General features: G+C 30.7%; 1 protein-coding gene across 1 annotated transcript; it reads left to right on the top strand.

Moving 5' to 3' along the window:
- The first annotated feature begins 1,556 nt into the window (after positions 1-1,556).
- LOC127734230 (cytoplasmic dynein 2 intermediate chain 2-like) lies at positions 1,557-15,302 on the top strand. The gene is made up of 12 exons (XM_052244003.1): positions 1,557-1,663; positions 4,130-4,214; positions 5,243-5,381; positions 6,435-6,514; positions 6,812-6,864; positions 8,831-9,012; positions 9,243-9,385; positions 10,232-10,311; positions 10,645-10,829; positions 12,095-12,252; positions 12,676-12,884; positions 15,100-15,302. Exons 1-12 carry the CDS (start codon positions 1,605-1,607, stop codon positions 15,230-15,232), a joined length of 1,506 nt encoding a protein of 501 aa, XP_052099963.1. The 5' UTR covers positions 1,557-1,604; the 3' UTR covers positions 15,233-15,302.
- The last annotated feature ends 2,078 nt before the right edge of the window (positions 15,303-17,380 follow it).

Below are 17,380 nucleotides of genomic sequence, written 5' to 3'. Positions count from 1 at the left end.
GTAACTTGTGTTGCCAAATACAAAATTTTGATACCACTCAACCTTTTTTCATATCTACATACGACATAGGATCACATAGGAGAGGGTCTGGAAGGGGTTTCAGGTGCGGCTCCAGGATTTTGAAAAGGGGGCCTAGCAAGCCAACGTTTGGAGTGATACTTGTAAAAAGTATATGCCTTTATCATATTTGAAGCTCCATAAGGGGCCCAAGCCTGAACAGAACAGAGAAATCAGATATAATTACAAAAAATTTTAATTGTAAAATCCATTTCATGAGAATAAGCGTTATGTTTTGAGAGAAAGAAAAATGCCTTCAAAACTTAAAGAATACCCCTCATCCATACCCTCATAAGACGAAGATGTTATCGCATCCTTCTCCTCTTTAAGATCGTTACCTCGTTACGCCGTTGATGGTGTTTAAATTAAAAACGATAGAATGTCTTATATATTTTGCCAAAATGTAGTCAGTTTATATCATGCTAATTTCAAAAATATAATAAAAAGCATAGGGTACAGAGCTTTTTTCAAGCTACAGGTAGATTAAAATTGTCAGAATTTGTGAAGATTATACATGGAAAATACACTTTTGTGTGGACAGTTGACTTTAATAAGTCTAACATAGAAAAACACAAAAATAATTGAAATTAAAAGAATTGAAAAAATAACGGATTTATAAAAGGGGAGGGCAAAAAATTGAAATATGAAAAGAAAGCTTTCATAATAAGCTTTCAAAAAATAAAAATACGTGTCATCTTTATGTACTCCCCTTTTTGTTATATAACAAAATATGCAATTTACTGTACATGCCTTTATAAAATTGAACTATCTGAGGCCTTATATGATTAAGTCATTATAAAAAGATGTTGTATCAGTCTAAACAATAAGATAAACGATAAACCACATGATTGTCTTCATTTAGATGAAAAGTCTTACAAATGAATGGAATCCTGTCTCAAAATTTACATCATGATTTCATTAAATCATAACTGATAACTTGAATATTTGAACTCAAGTTGATAGACCGATTGTTTTCTGGTATTTTTCTATAGGAATAACCTCGATTTGCCTTAATTAATGCAACATGTTCCATTTACGTGAAATAAAACCATCACGACTGAGAGATATCGGTGATTCTTACACATTTTAAAATACTATCGAATAGTCATCCACAAAATAACTTTGTTTAGACTGGTACTAACACACTGAAGTTCTCTTTCTATATATATTATTAGTCACCGATGTGGACAGTAAACTAGAAATTGATAGTAAATAGTAAACAAATGTTGTTTCTATTTATGTAAGTCTAACACAGAAAAACAAAAATAATTGAAATTAAAAAAAAAAATAACGAATTTAGGATAAAAGGAGAAGGACAAAAACATTTGTCGTATCTCCAAACACATGTAGAAAAAAAAGGTTTTATTAACAATGTAAGTCAAAAATAACATCAAATTATATATAGACTATGAGTTAAAACAAAATTGCAAGTACAATTCGAACGTTGTTGTGCCTTATCATTTTAATTTTAGATTGGGTAAATAGACACACTATTAAATAGCAATCTGTCTGTGAGTCCATCGTCAATATAAACAAACTCGAAAAAGATGTTCTCTGATCAAACATCTGAATGTGTTTCATTCCCGTCTTCTTGGAAGAGGGAAAGGTATTTGTGGTATCAAAGTTGAATACACTCCTTCCGTTTTTTTTTTCGATGTCGCACAAAAATTCTATAGACATTTTACAGTCTATTTATAATATAGTATAGTTTTTTGTGCAGATTTTTTAAGCCAGCCAACACTTTATACATAAAATGTATATCAATGTAATGCTGTATTCGCGGTCCATTTATTTACTACAAAACACCAAAAACATCAAAATCACACATTGATTTAACAATCTCTACTGACTTTAGTGAAAAAAATATTATGTTACTTATCACTATCAGTGTTCCAGCCTGCCCAAAATAGATGGTTATTTAATTAATAAGTTATTTCAATGTGAAATACTAAGGAAAACTACTTGGCTTCTTTTAGTAAAGGGGTGCCTTTACGTTAGGTTTCATTCAATGTGGGATCGTGGCTCAGTGGTTAAGACAGTTGAGTACAGTACTGAAGTTCCCGGTTCAATCCTGACTGGGGCGCTGGAAATTTTAATACATTACATGAGGGATTTTCACCCTCCCACACACATCTCTGCCTCTGGTACCCAGACTGGAGTTTAAACTAGAATGGGTACTTTGGGGACCTCAATTGGTCAAAGTTGCCCCTGGCATTGACCTGGAGATCAATCTGTAGATATCTCTTCGGTTTGTCTGTATTGCTACATGTGATAACGTAAATTCAGAAATTTATAATAAATTTATTAATGCGGATCCTTGACCTCCGTCAAAAAAGTGAAACCTACTTAATGAGATTTATAAAAATCTGATTCTAAAAATATAAGGTCCCTAGGTATTTTTTCATTAAAATTATTGTGAAAATGGCTACTTCCGGTTAAAATATTCTTTTTGAATTTCATTTGTCTACTAACCTATGCAAAAGACCTAATGATTTTATAATGAACCAGTATGAATTTTTAGCAAAGGTCAAAATCTGTAACATAAAGTTGACCTTTGACCTTGACCTCAATTTCAAGGTCATACATCAGTGATCTGAAATCGAAAGATCCCAGGTCATTTACTTGTATGGTTGAGGAGTAAAACTGATTTCAAATACATAAAAGGGAAGAAAACTCCAATAAAGGGTGATCCAAACACTCTGACTTAAACAGGTTGAAGTTGCGCCATGTTGTGAACAATTATTTGGCAAAAGCATCTTATCATAAACTGTTACGGTTTCTTTGGAATAAAAAGAACAAGCAAAGTTCAAAATTAAGAACATGACCTTGACCTATGACCTTGACCTCAATTTCCTCCAAATGAAACAAGGACTTCATATCAAAAGTTTTTAGGTCTCTATGACTTAAGGTGTATGAAATTATTCAACATATCACCTATGTTAAATTTGAAAAGGAATAACTCCTATAAGATGTCATTGGATCACTTCGGTTAAACATAACCAAAACATCCTTAAGAGTATACGAACAATTTGGAAAAATATTTTTGTTGATATCATTTACGGTTACAGAGAAATAAAGATAACAAGAAAAATGGGTCGTGGGGAGATAACTCCTATAAGAAAAAGTGTTCGGTCACGCAATCACTGTACAATATCATGGGCCAAAAATGCTTTAGATATGTCAAGTAACAAAAAAACATCTCGGACAGCAAGAAGAAAAAAAAAAAAGAATCAGAACAAAATTGGAAAGACCTAATTATGAATGCGAGTTTTTATTATTGCGAACCTACATTTTTGTAACAATATCGCATTTTTTGCATTTAATAAAAACATGGCAATGATTTCTGCATTTACAGTAGATCAATGATATTTTGTATAAAAATGCATTACTATCAGTACATATCAGTTTGACGAATATTTTGAGGCCCTGCCCCTTAGTCTATGGTCCAGTGACTTTGAATTAATTAGCAATTTTCAGTGTTAAGTAAGTTAGAACTAAGATAGGAACTACTTACAATAGACAACAATATTTTCTATAAAGTTACATCACTGTCTATATCTCAGTTTGTTGACAATTTGTAGGCCCTGCCCACCAGTTCATTGTCCATTGACTTTGAATTAATTAGCAATGTTGCTGTCCATCAGATTGTCTTTTTATGAATTTTATGCCGACAGGCAAGACATATCTCTGTGTCAACAGTTTATTCATCTCAGTCGCAATGAGGTCTTCAACTAAAGGTTCAAGTTCAAGATGGTCATCTTTATTTATCCTGCAAGACTATTGGCCTAGAAAACTGATATTTAAGCACTCTAAAAACTGAAAGCATGAGTTTCTCAAAAGCAATTACTGTCAATGATCGGACCACCATAACTTCATAACACAATTACCAATTTTTTTTTCTTTTGCAGTCTCAGTTTTCATTTTCTTTTTCATTTCTAATTCTATGTCAATTTTCAATGATCGGACCACCATAACTTCATAACACAATTACCAATTTTTTTTTTCTTTTGCAGTCTCAGTTTTCATTTTCTTTTTCATTTCTAATTCTATGTCAGTTTTTAATTTATTTCAGATCTCTAGCTAACAGCAGTTGTCAGACAGGAGATTTAATCACAGAGGAAGTTGCAGTTCAGTCTAGAAAATATAGAGATCAAAGGGTATGATCTCAAAACATGTGTTGCTTGGTGTTTTACCTTCACTTAATATTATTGTAACTTTACCTCAGTCAATATGAACACTTAATATTATTGTAACTTTACCTCAGTCAATATGAACACTTAATATTATTGTAACTTTACCTCGGTCTATATGAACACTTAATATTATTGTAACTTTACCTCAGTCAATATGAACACTTAATATTATTGTAACTTTACCTCGGTCAATATGAACACTTAATATTATTGTAACTTTACCTCGGTCAATATGAACACTTAATATTATTGTAACTTTACCTCGGTCAATATGAACACTTAATATTATTGTAACTTTACCTCAGTCAATAGGAACACTTAATATTATTGTAACTTAACCTCGGTCAATAGGAACACTTAATATTATTGTAACTTTACCTCGGCCAATATGAACAGGAAAATAATGAATCAATTAAACCATATATAATAGACTTCTTCTCATAAAGGCGAGTCCATGAGTCCTGGACTCATAAAAATCTGTCTGGACTCACCAGTTTGAAAATTGGTGAGTCCAAAGATGTTTCAAAATTGTAAAATGTTGTATCAACTGAGTACATATATCATCATTTTATGACAAGTGTTTGTAAATTAATCTAAATTTGTTGTAATTTCCATGCTCTATTTTATCTTGGAGACTGAAATTATAAATTATATTGCAGTAAATTTTCTTCATCTCACTGTTTGACTCGCCATGACCAAAAATGTTGAGTCTCTAGACAGGCCTTAAAAAATCTTTATTGGGAACCCTGATATAAAAATAACATTTATATCCCAAATGAAGAAAATTTATTTCCCTTGCTTTCAACAGATATAAAGTTAAGTATTGCATATATGTTCAATATAGGTAGGATGAAGAAAATAGATTATACAGATATAGATTAACAAAGGATTTATAGTAAGATCACATGTAAAAAGGATTGAAATAAATTATCATTTGTTGGTCATGTTAAGAAAATAGAAAATATTTGCAAATTTTTTTTCTTTAACATTAGGTTCAAACAGATGAAGAAAAAGACAAAGGGTTCCGTTTAGCAGATGACAGATCAGGGAATCTAGCAGACTTTCTTGCTAGAGTGGAACCATATTTATCCAAAGCCCTAAACAAAAATATGAGAAGTCATGCTTTTGATGGTGTGTACAAATATGAAATTCTGTCTTGAGTGCTTTAAATTATACCCCACTCTAGGAGTGGACTCTATGTGGCAGTCTATTCTTCAATAACAAATTTTATCACACTTCCTCAGATATTATAGATAAGAATGATTTCATAGTTGGTTAGCAACTTAAATTATAGATTGTAATATATGATTACTTTTCCAGATCTGTCAGACTCCTACTTCCTGTTTTTCCAAACTTTGAATTACAAGTGGTGATATGTTGAGCATGACAATGCATGCAACTTCTTGTTCTTCTTGTAAAGATAATGAGATGTGGTATGATTGCATTGCCAAAGGGACAACTATCAAAAAAATACCACAGGACAAGGATGTAAACAACTACAGAAACCTATATGACTTCAACAATGACCAAAACATGCATGGTTCATTTTTTTATGCTTAACAGTTTTTGCTTTTCTCATTAGAAATGTTTTCATTTGCTGATTCCCCTGATAGTCAACAGCATGAGCATATAGCTAGATACATAGTTTCATTAACAATCAAATAGATATTTTTAAAAATAACAAATTAAGTTGACTCTTCATACAAAACTAATGATTTGTTTTTTCATAGGCAAAAACAAAAGAAACAGTTGTTTTCTTTTATATGAAACTAGTAGTGTAGTTTTAAACAATAATCGAATCTTTTCTAATGGGTCTTTAGCTTGACTTTGAAATACAAGTGCTATTTTGATAAAATTTGTTCTGCTAAGACATAGCTCCATTGGTGTTGCTGCTGTGTGATATATCCATCAAACAGTCAATCATATAAAAGTACATATAAACAGTACATGCTGTTCGCCAAATTCATTATATGAATAAAAGGAGAAGTACAGTATATGTTAATGAGACATAACCCAAACAAAAAAAGAAGAAAGACATGTAGAGGTCAACATACAGTCTTCAACATAAGACAAAAATTTCTTCAATATGTCAAACCTTAGATTGCTTTAAAGGCTAGAGAAGTATTGAATAAATCTGTCCGAGACTATCAGTTCATATTTTTACGGTATCTTTTGATTTTGTAGAATATAATGTAATATGGGATGAAGATAATGCATCTGTTAGCTGTATACGTAAACTGGAAAATGCTCAATTTGAAGGACAGGTAATCCTTTTATTTTATATAATATATGTACATATGATGTAAAACTCTATGAAATAGGCATGTGAATATCATCTATGAGCTGTGTTCCCTTTTTTTATTCCTTTCACTAAAAAGGTTTTTATTAAACACAATTTCACAACAAAGTACTTCTTTGTAACAAGGTTTTAATTTGGGCTATTATTTAAAAGCCTAGTGCATCTTTTGCTATAATTGTTTGAAAAATTTGACAAAATTTAGTTTTCCTTTGCCTGTTAGATAATAGATATGAATATTTCAGATTTCCAATTTAATTTGTAGTTGCAGATAACAGGATTATCATGGAACTCCACAGGTGCAGTAATAGCTGCAGCGTATCCTTTGATAGATGATAAATATGGAACATACGAGAAACCAAACCGGAGTAGCATTAAAATAGATGGACTTAAAGATATCTCCATGAATATATTATGTTGAGAGACACTATTTATTCTAGCTAATGGAAGATTGAATTTTAAGTACTTTGGATATGACTAATGCAATATGTTATAAGTACATAATCCATATACAATTCTGTAGATATTTTGCGCAAACTGAGGAGGTATTTTTGCTATTGACTTTTATTAAGTTTACAATTATAATTCTAAATTTAAATGAAAAAAGAGATTTTAATATTCACTAATTGCTACATTAAAACAATTTATTTTTTTTTAAATTGGAAGATTCATTCCCTTTTGGTTATGCTTTAAACCAGGATATAAATGTCATGCTTTAAACCAGGATATAAACCCCTCTCTACTATATTTCAATGCAAAAATAAATACTAAATAAATTCAATTCATAAAATAACTGCCAAACAATGTACTTTAAACAAATAGAAGCACTCTATCTACTCTTTGAATTTGGCACATCAGGATTTAAAAGACATCATTACCAAAACAGTAAATAATAATTTAATTCTTCACTCCACTGGAAAGGCAGTCTAAACAACAGTCTTTTTTTATGCCTCGCCGTAGCGGAGGGGGCATTAAGTTTTACCCTTGTCCGTCTGTACGTACGTCCCAAAGTTGGTTTCCGTTTTCTCTAACTTAAATTTGCCTCAACCAAATGTTAAGAAACTTATACACAATGCTTATTACCACAAAATACAGATCAAGTTTGAATTTTGGTGGTGTCACTTTAACCGTTCTAGAGTTATGCCCTTTATAAAGGGAAAAATTGCTGAATTTTTGTTTCCGTTCTTTAACTTTAGTTTGCCTAAACCAAATGCTATGAAACTTATACACAATGCTTATTACCACAAAATACAGATTAAGTTTGAATTATGGTGGTGTCACTTTAACCGTTCTAGAGTTATACTCCTTTACAAATGGAAAAATTGCTGAATTTTTCGTATCCGTTCTCTAACTTAAGTTTGCCTCAACCAAATTTTATGAAACTTATACACAATACTTATTACCACAAAATTCAGATCAAGTACAAATTTGGGTAGGGTCACTTTTACAGTTCTTCAATTATGTCTGTTTATAATTTTATATGATATGCAAGCGGGGGCAGCATCTGTGTCCCATGGACACATTCCACATGTTTTTAACAAAGAAGTTTCTTGTTCAATTTGTTCTGCATAGATGCCAACTACATAAATCTTATAATGACTAAATGTGAAAATTATATTACAAGAATCTCAGGTACATATGATTTTTAAAAGTTCACCTATTCCATATGATTCCCATTGTTTATTGCCAAATATGTGTTTCTGGTTTATATATCCTTAAATATTCACATAAATTATGATGACACTATGTTAGAATCATAGATGAATTTTCCTGTGTATGTTTGAACATACATATAAAATGTGACAGATTATTAAATTTACTTTATGTGATTAGGGAGTAACTGTTGTCAGTAAAGAGATCAAAAGCATTCACATTTATGATTTTTAATAATTCTATTTTAATACTGATTTTTTTTCTTCTATGAGTATTGATATTTGAAGTATGATTCTTTTTCATGGCAAATTGATTAAAGTTTTATATGTTTGGCTATTTTCTCAGTCGCTATAGGGCTGGTAATTAGCTTTTTTTCACCACAAGTCAAACTTTATTGGTTAATAAATCTTCATCTAGCTGAATTATAAGGGTTTAAGCTAACCAGTAGACAAACTTTTAGTTTAATAATGATAATGTGTTTTCAAGAAATTTGTCAATAAGGTTTGCTCAATTATCAAATTAATTTGTAAAAAGTAAGAAGAATATGGGCAAATAGATCAACTCCAATTTCATGAATGTGACAAACTGACCTTTCAACTCTAAGTTTTAAAGGCCTTAACTAGATACAAAGATATGGTCGTTATGACCATGAAGACTGGTGTACACACAAAACAGCTTTATGTACCTGGAATTTGGAGAGACGGAATGTAGATGAAAGTAAACCAGATACCATACTGGAATTGTCTTGTTGTTTAATGTGTGTAGCTTTTCATCCTACTAACCCTGCAGTTATAGCTGGAGGAAATTTTGATGGTAAGTCAACATTTTGAAAAAATTTCAAATGATGTGTGTGTGAAATGTCTTTTTAGATAAAGCCTGTGCTCATATCTATTTTGTCCTTAAAATATGTTTAAAATTGCAATTTTAGCTCAAATTTGTCAATTTTAAAATGTTTGCACCACATCTCCTTAATTTTATATTGCTCCCAGATTTGTAATAAAGCTAGAATTGATAAAAAAGTGTTAGTTTTGAATTTGAAACAGGTGCAGTATTATTGTGGGATTTAAGTAAAGAAGATGATATGTTATTAGCCACCTCAGAGACAGGAGACGATTCACATCATGAACCAGTTTCTAAAGTCATATGGGTACCAGATACCACCACATCAAAAAAGAACAAATTTTTGGTAAGTTGTCTTCTATCCATTTCATATGAACTCTGTTGGATAGTTGTCTCATTGGCAATCATATCATATCTCCTTATTTTTATATCAATACATTTAAATTGCATTATCACAATTAAACGTGTAAAGAGTTCCAGCTTGTATAATTAAAAAGCATGCAACAAAGCTTGTATATTTTAATGAACTGATAAGGAAAATCAGAGATACTTTGATACTTTTGTCTATGACTTAGATATGGGCTCTGTAAATCATATATAAGGTAACTAAGATCCTCCACCATCAAACTTTGGTTTGGAAGGAAACATATGTTTTCTTACCACCATGTGTTGTGCATATTATTTTATAGTATTTGGGGGAGGGGGGGGATAATTATGTATATTTTTCATGAATTACAGTCCATGTTAAAACAAAATGCATTACAGCATGTGGTTTTTCAAAATGTAAAATTTTCTCCAGATTTACACAGGAAAGATTGATACTAGTAAGTAAACTTGCTTTTTGTGTACAGTTGTTTTTATTGTTTGTTTCATGATTGATTGATTGATTGTTGCTTGTTAATGCTTAATGTCCAGTGGCAATTATTACAGGCATATTTAGGACTAGAACCTTTTTAAAACAATTAATACAAAAGGTAGATTCTTCAAGATGGGACAATAGAGATGAAGGGCAGGAAATTTGGACTACCAATGGAAAACAATGGTACATGGATTGTTTTTGCTTTACAGTTGACAGTAATGACTGTATATAACAAGAAACTTGACATGCATCCCATAGTGCAATTGTATATACTGTTATCAAAATACATCCATAATGATGTAAAAATTATACACGCATTGTTTCATTTTTCAGTTGATGAGTGTAAGTGGTGATGGAAAAATGTTGGTTTGGAAATATGACAGAAAAACAAAGAAATTTGAGCTGAATAATGGGTTTGTAGTAATGATCTACAGTATATTTCCAATTTTAATTGACAATTAAATACAGAACTAAAACTACTACTCAAGAACCAGTTACTGTCAGGATCATGTGAGAGTTTTTACAACTTTTTCCAAATTTCTTCTGCATTTACTTATAATGGATAGTTCAATTTCCAAATTTTGTTTGTTTGAGAATCAACTATTCTCATGTTCTGAAGCTTAAATTTTTAGATCTTGAAAAATTTTTGCCCTCGCATTTTGACTGTTTGATAGCAAGTATTAAGTAGGACTGGACTATCTTAATATATAAATTGTACTGTCTAACTTATGTTACATCTGTTGTAGGTTTATTTTGATGTCACAAAGTTTACCAAAGGAGTTAAAGAAGACCAGAAACATGAGAGGAGATAAAGAAGTGGGCGTAACAAGTGTATCATTTAATTGTGAAAATAAAGAAAGTTTTATAGTAGGATCTGAACCTGGTGCCCTGTTTAAATGTTCTATGAATGCACATGGGGAACCAGCAGGAAGTAAGATAATATATTTATGCTAAAGGACAAAATATAAAACTATTAAACTCCTACTACTATATTTTAAGAAAGTTTATTCATTTTAATTAGTTAACCCTCCAAGAAAGGTCATTTCTATTTTTCTTGCAGGCATGATTATTTTTAAATTTTGTTTATTTGTGCCATTGGGTCTCATTGACCTATACCCAACATATTCTTTTACTCATATGATAAATTTTATTGTGCATCTCAGTAAGATTTCCCATTGATGTCAGCTAGACCTACTGTCAATATCAAGGCATGTGATCAGTATAATAATTAGTCATAAACCAAACAGTTACAAAAGTCTATGATTATTACATCCTTTAAGATTTTAACCAAACCATATACATCTATAACTAAAACTGATTTGTGCTATATTGAGCAACTGCTAAAGATTTGTCAATAGAGTTATTTCCCTTACCTCACTGAAAAAATTACATTGGGATTCAGTGTTCATCAAGCAAAACAAAAATGGCCATTGATTACCTCACAGCTAATGAAGATTTGAAGCTGTTGAGCAATTCTTTTTTAGAAAATTGTTTTCACAACATGTAATTTGACATAATTTTTAGTTAAAGTATAATACAAGGATAATAATACAATGAATGGATTTATGTTACTCTAAAAAAATGGTGTTTATAGGAATTTGGTGTTAGTGGTTGAATTAGATCTAAAAATAATCTGTTCTCGATCACTGTTAGATTATTTTTTATGAATACAAATCTTGCTTTCTTCATAACAAGAAATGAGAATATTTTGTGTATCAAGATAAAACATTCTGTGCAAATTTCCGGATTTACATTCATCAGGAAAGCTCAAAACCACTAGTTGGAGAGACAAATATCTTTAAATACAGACTGAACCATATTACCAAAGAAGGCCAAAGTAGAATAGCAAATACCATCATAGGTCAACTTTCACTAACAGAGTTCCAATCTTACTTTACATAAAATTTACAACATTGATATGCTTTGAATTAATCTTTGTACTGTTATTTCATAATAAATTTAGTTTTACTTGTTAATACTCCAACAATTTGAAGTTTTGGTCTGCTGGACTACTGATAATTTTAATTGGTCCTTTTAAATAAGATTTTAAAGAGTGCTAACATTATTTATTACCTGTGCAGAAAAATTATATTCAACAGCTATTTTAAAGGAAAGGTAGAAACAGCACAGATTTATTTTTGCCTCTTTTAAATCTTCCGTATAACATTACGTTTTGATTTTATCTTCTTATTATAGGTCATATTGTTTCATCTGTACCATTGCGATCACCTGTTACATTCACATATAGTCCTCATTATGGTCCAGTTTATTCAGCAGAGTTTTCACCTTTCCATAGGAACGCCTTCCTCACATCAGCAATGGATCAAACTATACGACTGTATACAATGTTACAGGTATGTCAGTCTTAAGTTATAAAAGTAACCAATGTACATACATTAGGAATGGATCTGTTACAGCAAAATGTATTGTTGATGCTTAAAATGGTTTGATAATTTCTAGTCAATTGGGTTTCTTTTTAATTATGGAATGGCATTGCTTAATATATAAAAGAAAAATGTAAAACGTGTCTAATGTATCAACAAATATTCCTAAACAATACATAGTAAATTATTGATTTTTTTGTTTAAAGGCATTACAAATGTACATCTGGTACTAAAACTAATCTGAAATTGACATTCCTTTTGCTATAAGATATGGGTATTGGTCATTGGGGAAGGTCGTACAGTGACCTGTAGTAGATTACATCCTTGTCCTTAGGTCTTTGATGGATATCTCCTTATTTATAGATGTATAAATTTAATCTGTTATCATTGTAGAAACCACCTGTAATAACAATAGAACCTGGAGAAGGTTTTGTGTTCTCAGCAAAATGGTCACCAGTAAGACCAACTCTACTAGCAGCTACAACAGAAACTGGTTACCTGTTAATATATGATCTTAAAGGGGACCAGACAGTTCCTGTGTTAAAATTAGAAGCCAGTACCAAAAAGTTACCTGTGTATACATGTCAATTTAATATGAACCAGTAAGTTTTTGACATATTCAATATCTTGTCATTTTGAATGTCATATAAGTCATCCTAGGATCTTGATTGCTTTCTTCATTATAGTTCTAAATTAGATGGTGTTCTGTAATATGAAAACTGTCCATGTCTTTTGATTCTTGTATGAATGGCATAGGCATTAAGGTTATAATGGTTTTTTTATCAGGGATTTTTTTTCTATAAAAAATGGAAAAGGAAGATAATACAAGAAAATACATACTTATTTTGGTCAAATTGACACTTCCAACAGAAGAAAGGAGATAGTTCAGATACATGTACTATTAGAATGTTAACAGAAAACAATTAAGGGAGCTACCATTTGATTTTTATGGGGGGGGGGGGGGGGGGGGCTAGGATGAAATTTGAAAAAAATAGGCAGGACAGGAGTTTTGAGTAAAAAAAAAAGGCAGGATGAGACACTTGCAAAAAAAAAAGTCAGGATGACAATTTAGGTAACAAAAAGTCAGGATAAACTTTAAAAAAAAAAGGCAGGACCGAATAGAGTGAAAAATAGAAAGGCAGGACAGAGATTACAACTAAAAAAAAATGCAGGACAAAATTTTTCATCCTAGCCCCCCCATAAAAATCAAATGGTAGCTCCCTAAGGATGTAAATGACTTAATAATTAAGATGTTTGTGAATATTGAAATGTATGGGGAAGACTGTATCTTAATTTGAATTATTTAAATGCTAATTTATAAAGAATGCCATAAGTATTTAACTAGTCAAGTGAGTAAATAATGGTTTACTTTTGAATTGATATAAAAGCAACTTATTTAGCTGTGAGAAAACCTTTCAATATTTCTGTTTATGTACCATCTGTTAATTAAAGGAGAAGGTACATTTGGGGACTTATTTGGTCCTGTAAATTCACTAAGAATTAAAATAAAAGGGTGTAATAGTTATCATTATTCAATTTACTTTAATTTCAAAAGAAAGACTTTTAACAAGAGTTGAAACAATTTGTCTGTGACATAAGGGATTTTTCAGATTTTAAAACTAAAAGAAAGCAAATTTCTGTATCATTTTAATTAAATCAGCATAGAACACCAGCAGTGTCCATGATCATTTTTTACCAATGAATGATAAACACTAAATGCACATACTGTGTCAATATTCTTATGCATGACAATTGTGCTTTGTGATATTTCTATGCATTTGCAAGTGAATAATCATGTATGATTTAATCATTTTACTGAATTTTCTGTCATTATATGGCTGAATCCCATTCATCGAATGACTATATTTTAAACTGCAATGTTTTATTAATGTACACAGATTTAATATTTGATTCTGCAAATTAGAAATAGTTTGGTACATGTATAGATTTTATTTTGGGAACAATTTTGCCCAAATTCTGCCTTCTCATTTTATACCATCGTCCAGACAGAAAAAATAGGATCAGAGATGCATTTTATTTAATGACTCAGACAACAATTTATTGCAGCTGTAACATCTTGGGACCTTCATTAGTTTATTTGTTGCTTTAGGATAGAGGATTAATTTAGTTCAATGTCAAAAATACTAATGTAAGCAAATTAGGAGATGTTATATCATTTCTAAACCCTAAAGGGAAAATGATTACATGCAGTGTGTGATCTCCCTTTAAATTTAACTCACTTAATTAGAATGTCAAAAAAATTCTTTCTAACACAATTTGTTTGTGGTTTATACCTGTTGTATTCCAGAGTCTTTAAATCAATGAATTGTGCTTTGATTTGTTGTATTTATTTTTGCAAACTAGGACCTTTTTGAAAATTATAGATTTTTTTTGTGTTGGTAGAACAATCCATCTATCATTAGTGGTTCCATTTAGGGATTGGTAAAAGTTTGGACACTTAATCATTGAAGACCATATGGTTACTTTGTAATGTCTTTTTATTACATTTTTAGGATTGCTGGCTCATTGAAATTTACTCGTCATTTTATGAAGTTCAACGGATGTTGTGCATGAAAAACAAATTTCCTTATTTAATGCATAGTATTGTGGTTAACATGTGGGTTTCATTGATGTATAATGCAACTGAATGCTGACTTTAAATAGCAAAATTGTAAATTTTAAATTGATAAATTTAATGTGATTGTTGAAGGGAACTGGGGAAGGATATCTCCCTGATCACTTAAAGTTGACGATTGACTTACTGCTTACATTGCTACAACTATAAACTAGAATACTTAATTTTTGTTCTTATTTCAGGCCTCAGTTGCTAGCTACTGGTGATGGTAGTGGTACAATTCATGTGTTCAGATTGAGTGAAGATTTAAAGACAGCACAAGCTAGAGAAATGGACATATTAAACAGTCTTGTTGATATAGCTGTAGAACAATAGTTACATATTCATGTCTATCTTTTTCCAACTGTGATCTATTATTTATACAAATAAATCTTGTTAAAATGTACTTCTTTGTTAAGCAGTGTTTTGGTTTTTTGCCATTTGGCTGTGAAAAGACATAATAATTTAAGATTGACCTACATGTACTCTGAAAGCCTGCAATGAATGATTTTGACAACAGAAACAGGCTTGTTGTACACCATTTTGTAGATATATAATTTATATAATTTAATGAATCTTAAAGACATAACAAGTTTCAGCAGGATACAAATACAAATATCTTTTATTCCAAATTATAGGGCCCATAGATTAATAGGAATCACAAAGTCAAAAATAATAATAAAGTAAAAATAAACCTTCTTATTGATTAGTTATAATTTTAAGGATATACAACTGCGGAATTGAGATATCAAAAGTTCACGACCAAGTGTCATTTCTCAAAAATGTGAGTTGTGTACCTTGTGTTATATTAAGGTATATAGGTATTTCTTTTTTGTTTTTAAGAGACAAGAGCCTGTATTTTGTGCTTCTGTTTTATAGTTTTGCATTAACCCCACTATTTTTTCCAGTGAAAAAAACTTGAAAATGATAAATATTATTGACTGCATATAATTACTTATAACAAATAACTGTAACAACAATACAAGTTTATAATAAGGCCAACGATTAGGCCCTTCCAATTATAAGGGAGGCAGGGAGTTCATCTGGCAGTCAAATATCTGAACAAAAAGAAAAAAATGTTGGGAGTTAGGGCGCCCCTTGATCTGCCCCTAATTTTCTTCAAATTTGTAACAGATGATTTGGTATTGTTGTCTTTAATTGTGTTTGACTATTTGTAAGACCATGTTATTAAAGGAGATATGTGTTACTTGTCAATGAGACAGGAACCCAACAACACAAAATTACAGAAGACATCTAGAGGCCTACTGCAGTATTCAACAAGATAAGTTTATATAACCATATGCCAAGCTATATATAGCCCCAAGACTAGAGTTGTGGAGGATCTTAACAGCAACTATAAAAGATCTACCGTCAATGCAAAATTTCTAAATGAAAAGACAAATAAGTCACGTCTAAAGACAACCACTTAGTAAGTTTCTGGCTTTGTGGCTGGATTAAACTTTTTTCGGAGATATCAATCCTCCCCTTTTTTAATCTCTATCAGATGAATAACAAATGGTACATTAAAGAAATTACATGAAAAATCAATTAATTATAATACAGATATAAAAGATAACGAAAATCACAAGTTCAACCACAACAATAATAAACATATCAAGGAATGCTTGCGGTTATTCTAATCCTCCTGATATGTAATCATGCCATCCTACATTTCATCAAGTAAGATCATAAAAAGAACAGGAAGACATGATCTTGTACAGTACCAACAGTGAATCTGTACAGAATTTCAATGCAGAAGAAAACAAAAAAAAACATATAGTCTTGTTTCAAACTTTAAACAGAATAATCAATTTTATATAAAAAATATCAGATGCAAAGATTGATTACAACTCCATCAACAAGCACCTTAAGCCAAAAAGAAAGATTTAAAAGACAATTCCTAAACTTGTTCTCTTATTAAGATTTTTTTCTGAAATAGAAAAAGGAAGAATGAAAATTGATTATTTCCACTGAAATTATCTGTCTCACTGAAACCCAAATGACCGATCTTGGTAATTAATATAATAATACTTTGGTAAAAAAAACTGAGTTTGAAATACCACTTTTTAATATTCATTCCTGCAGGTTGAGTTAGTCCTCCTCAATAAATTTCTACATATAATATAACATTTAGCAAAAGTTTTGACTAAATTATGGTAAATATATCCCTGTTGTAAAACTTCACATTACTTTCATTGAAATCTGAAACCCTCACTGCAAACACATGTATACCAAACCAACTCAGAAGTATATACTTCATAAGAAGGAACCAATGGATCATCTAGGAAAGGAAAATCAGCAATTCTTTAGGAAATAAAATGTCATCAAATTTGGTATAAATAAAATTGAGAATGGAAATGGGGAAGGTGTCAAAGAGACAACAATTTGGTATAAAGACTATACAAAGAAAAATTGTGAAGTTCTTAAAAACGACCAATCACTGTTACGAGTTAGTTGAATTGAAAATATTTCTCATGTGTCTTT

The sequence above is a fragment of the Mytilus californianus genome, unplaced genomic scaffold (assembly GCF_021869535.1).
Source record: "Mytilus californianus isolate M0D057914Y unplaced genomic scaffold, xbMytCali1.0.p SCAF_3, whole genome shotgun sequence".
Classification (NCBI taxonomy): Eukaryota; Metazoa; Mollusca; class Bivalvia; order Mytilida; family Mytilidae; genus Mytilus; species Mytilus californianus.
Note: the sequence above shows the minus strand (reverse complement) of the source record. Positions and strands in the feature narration are given on the sequence as shown.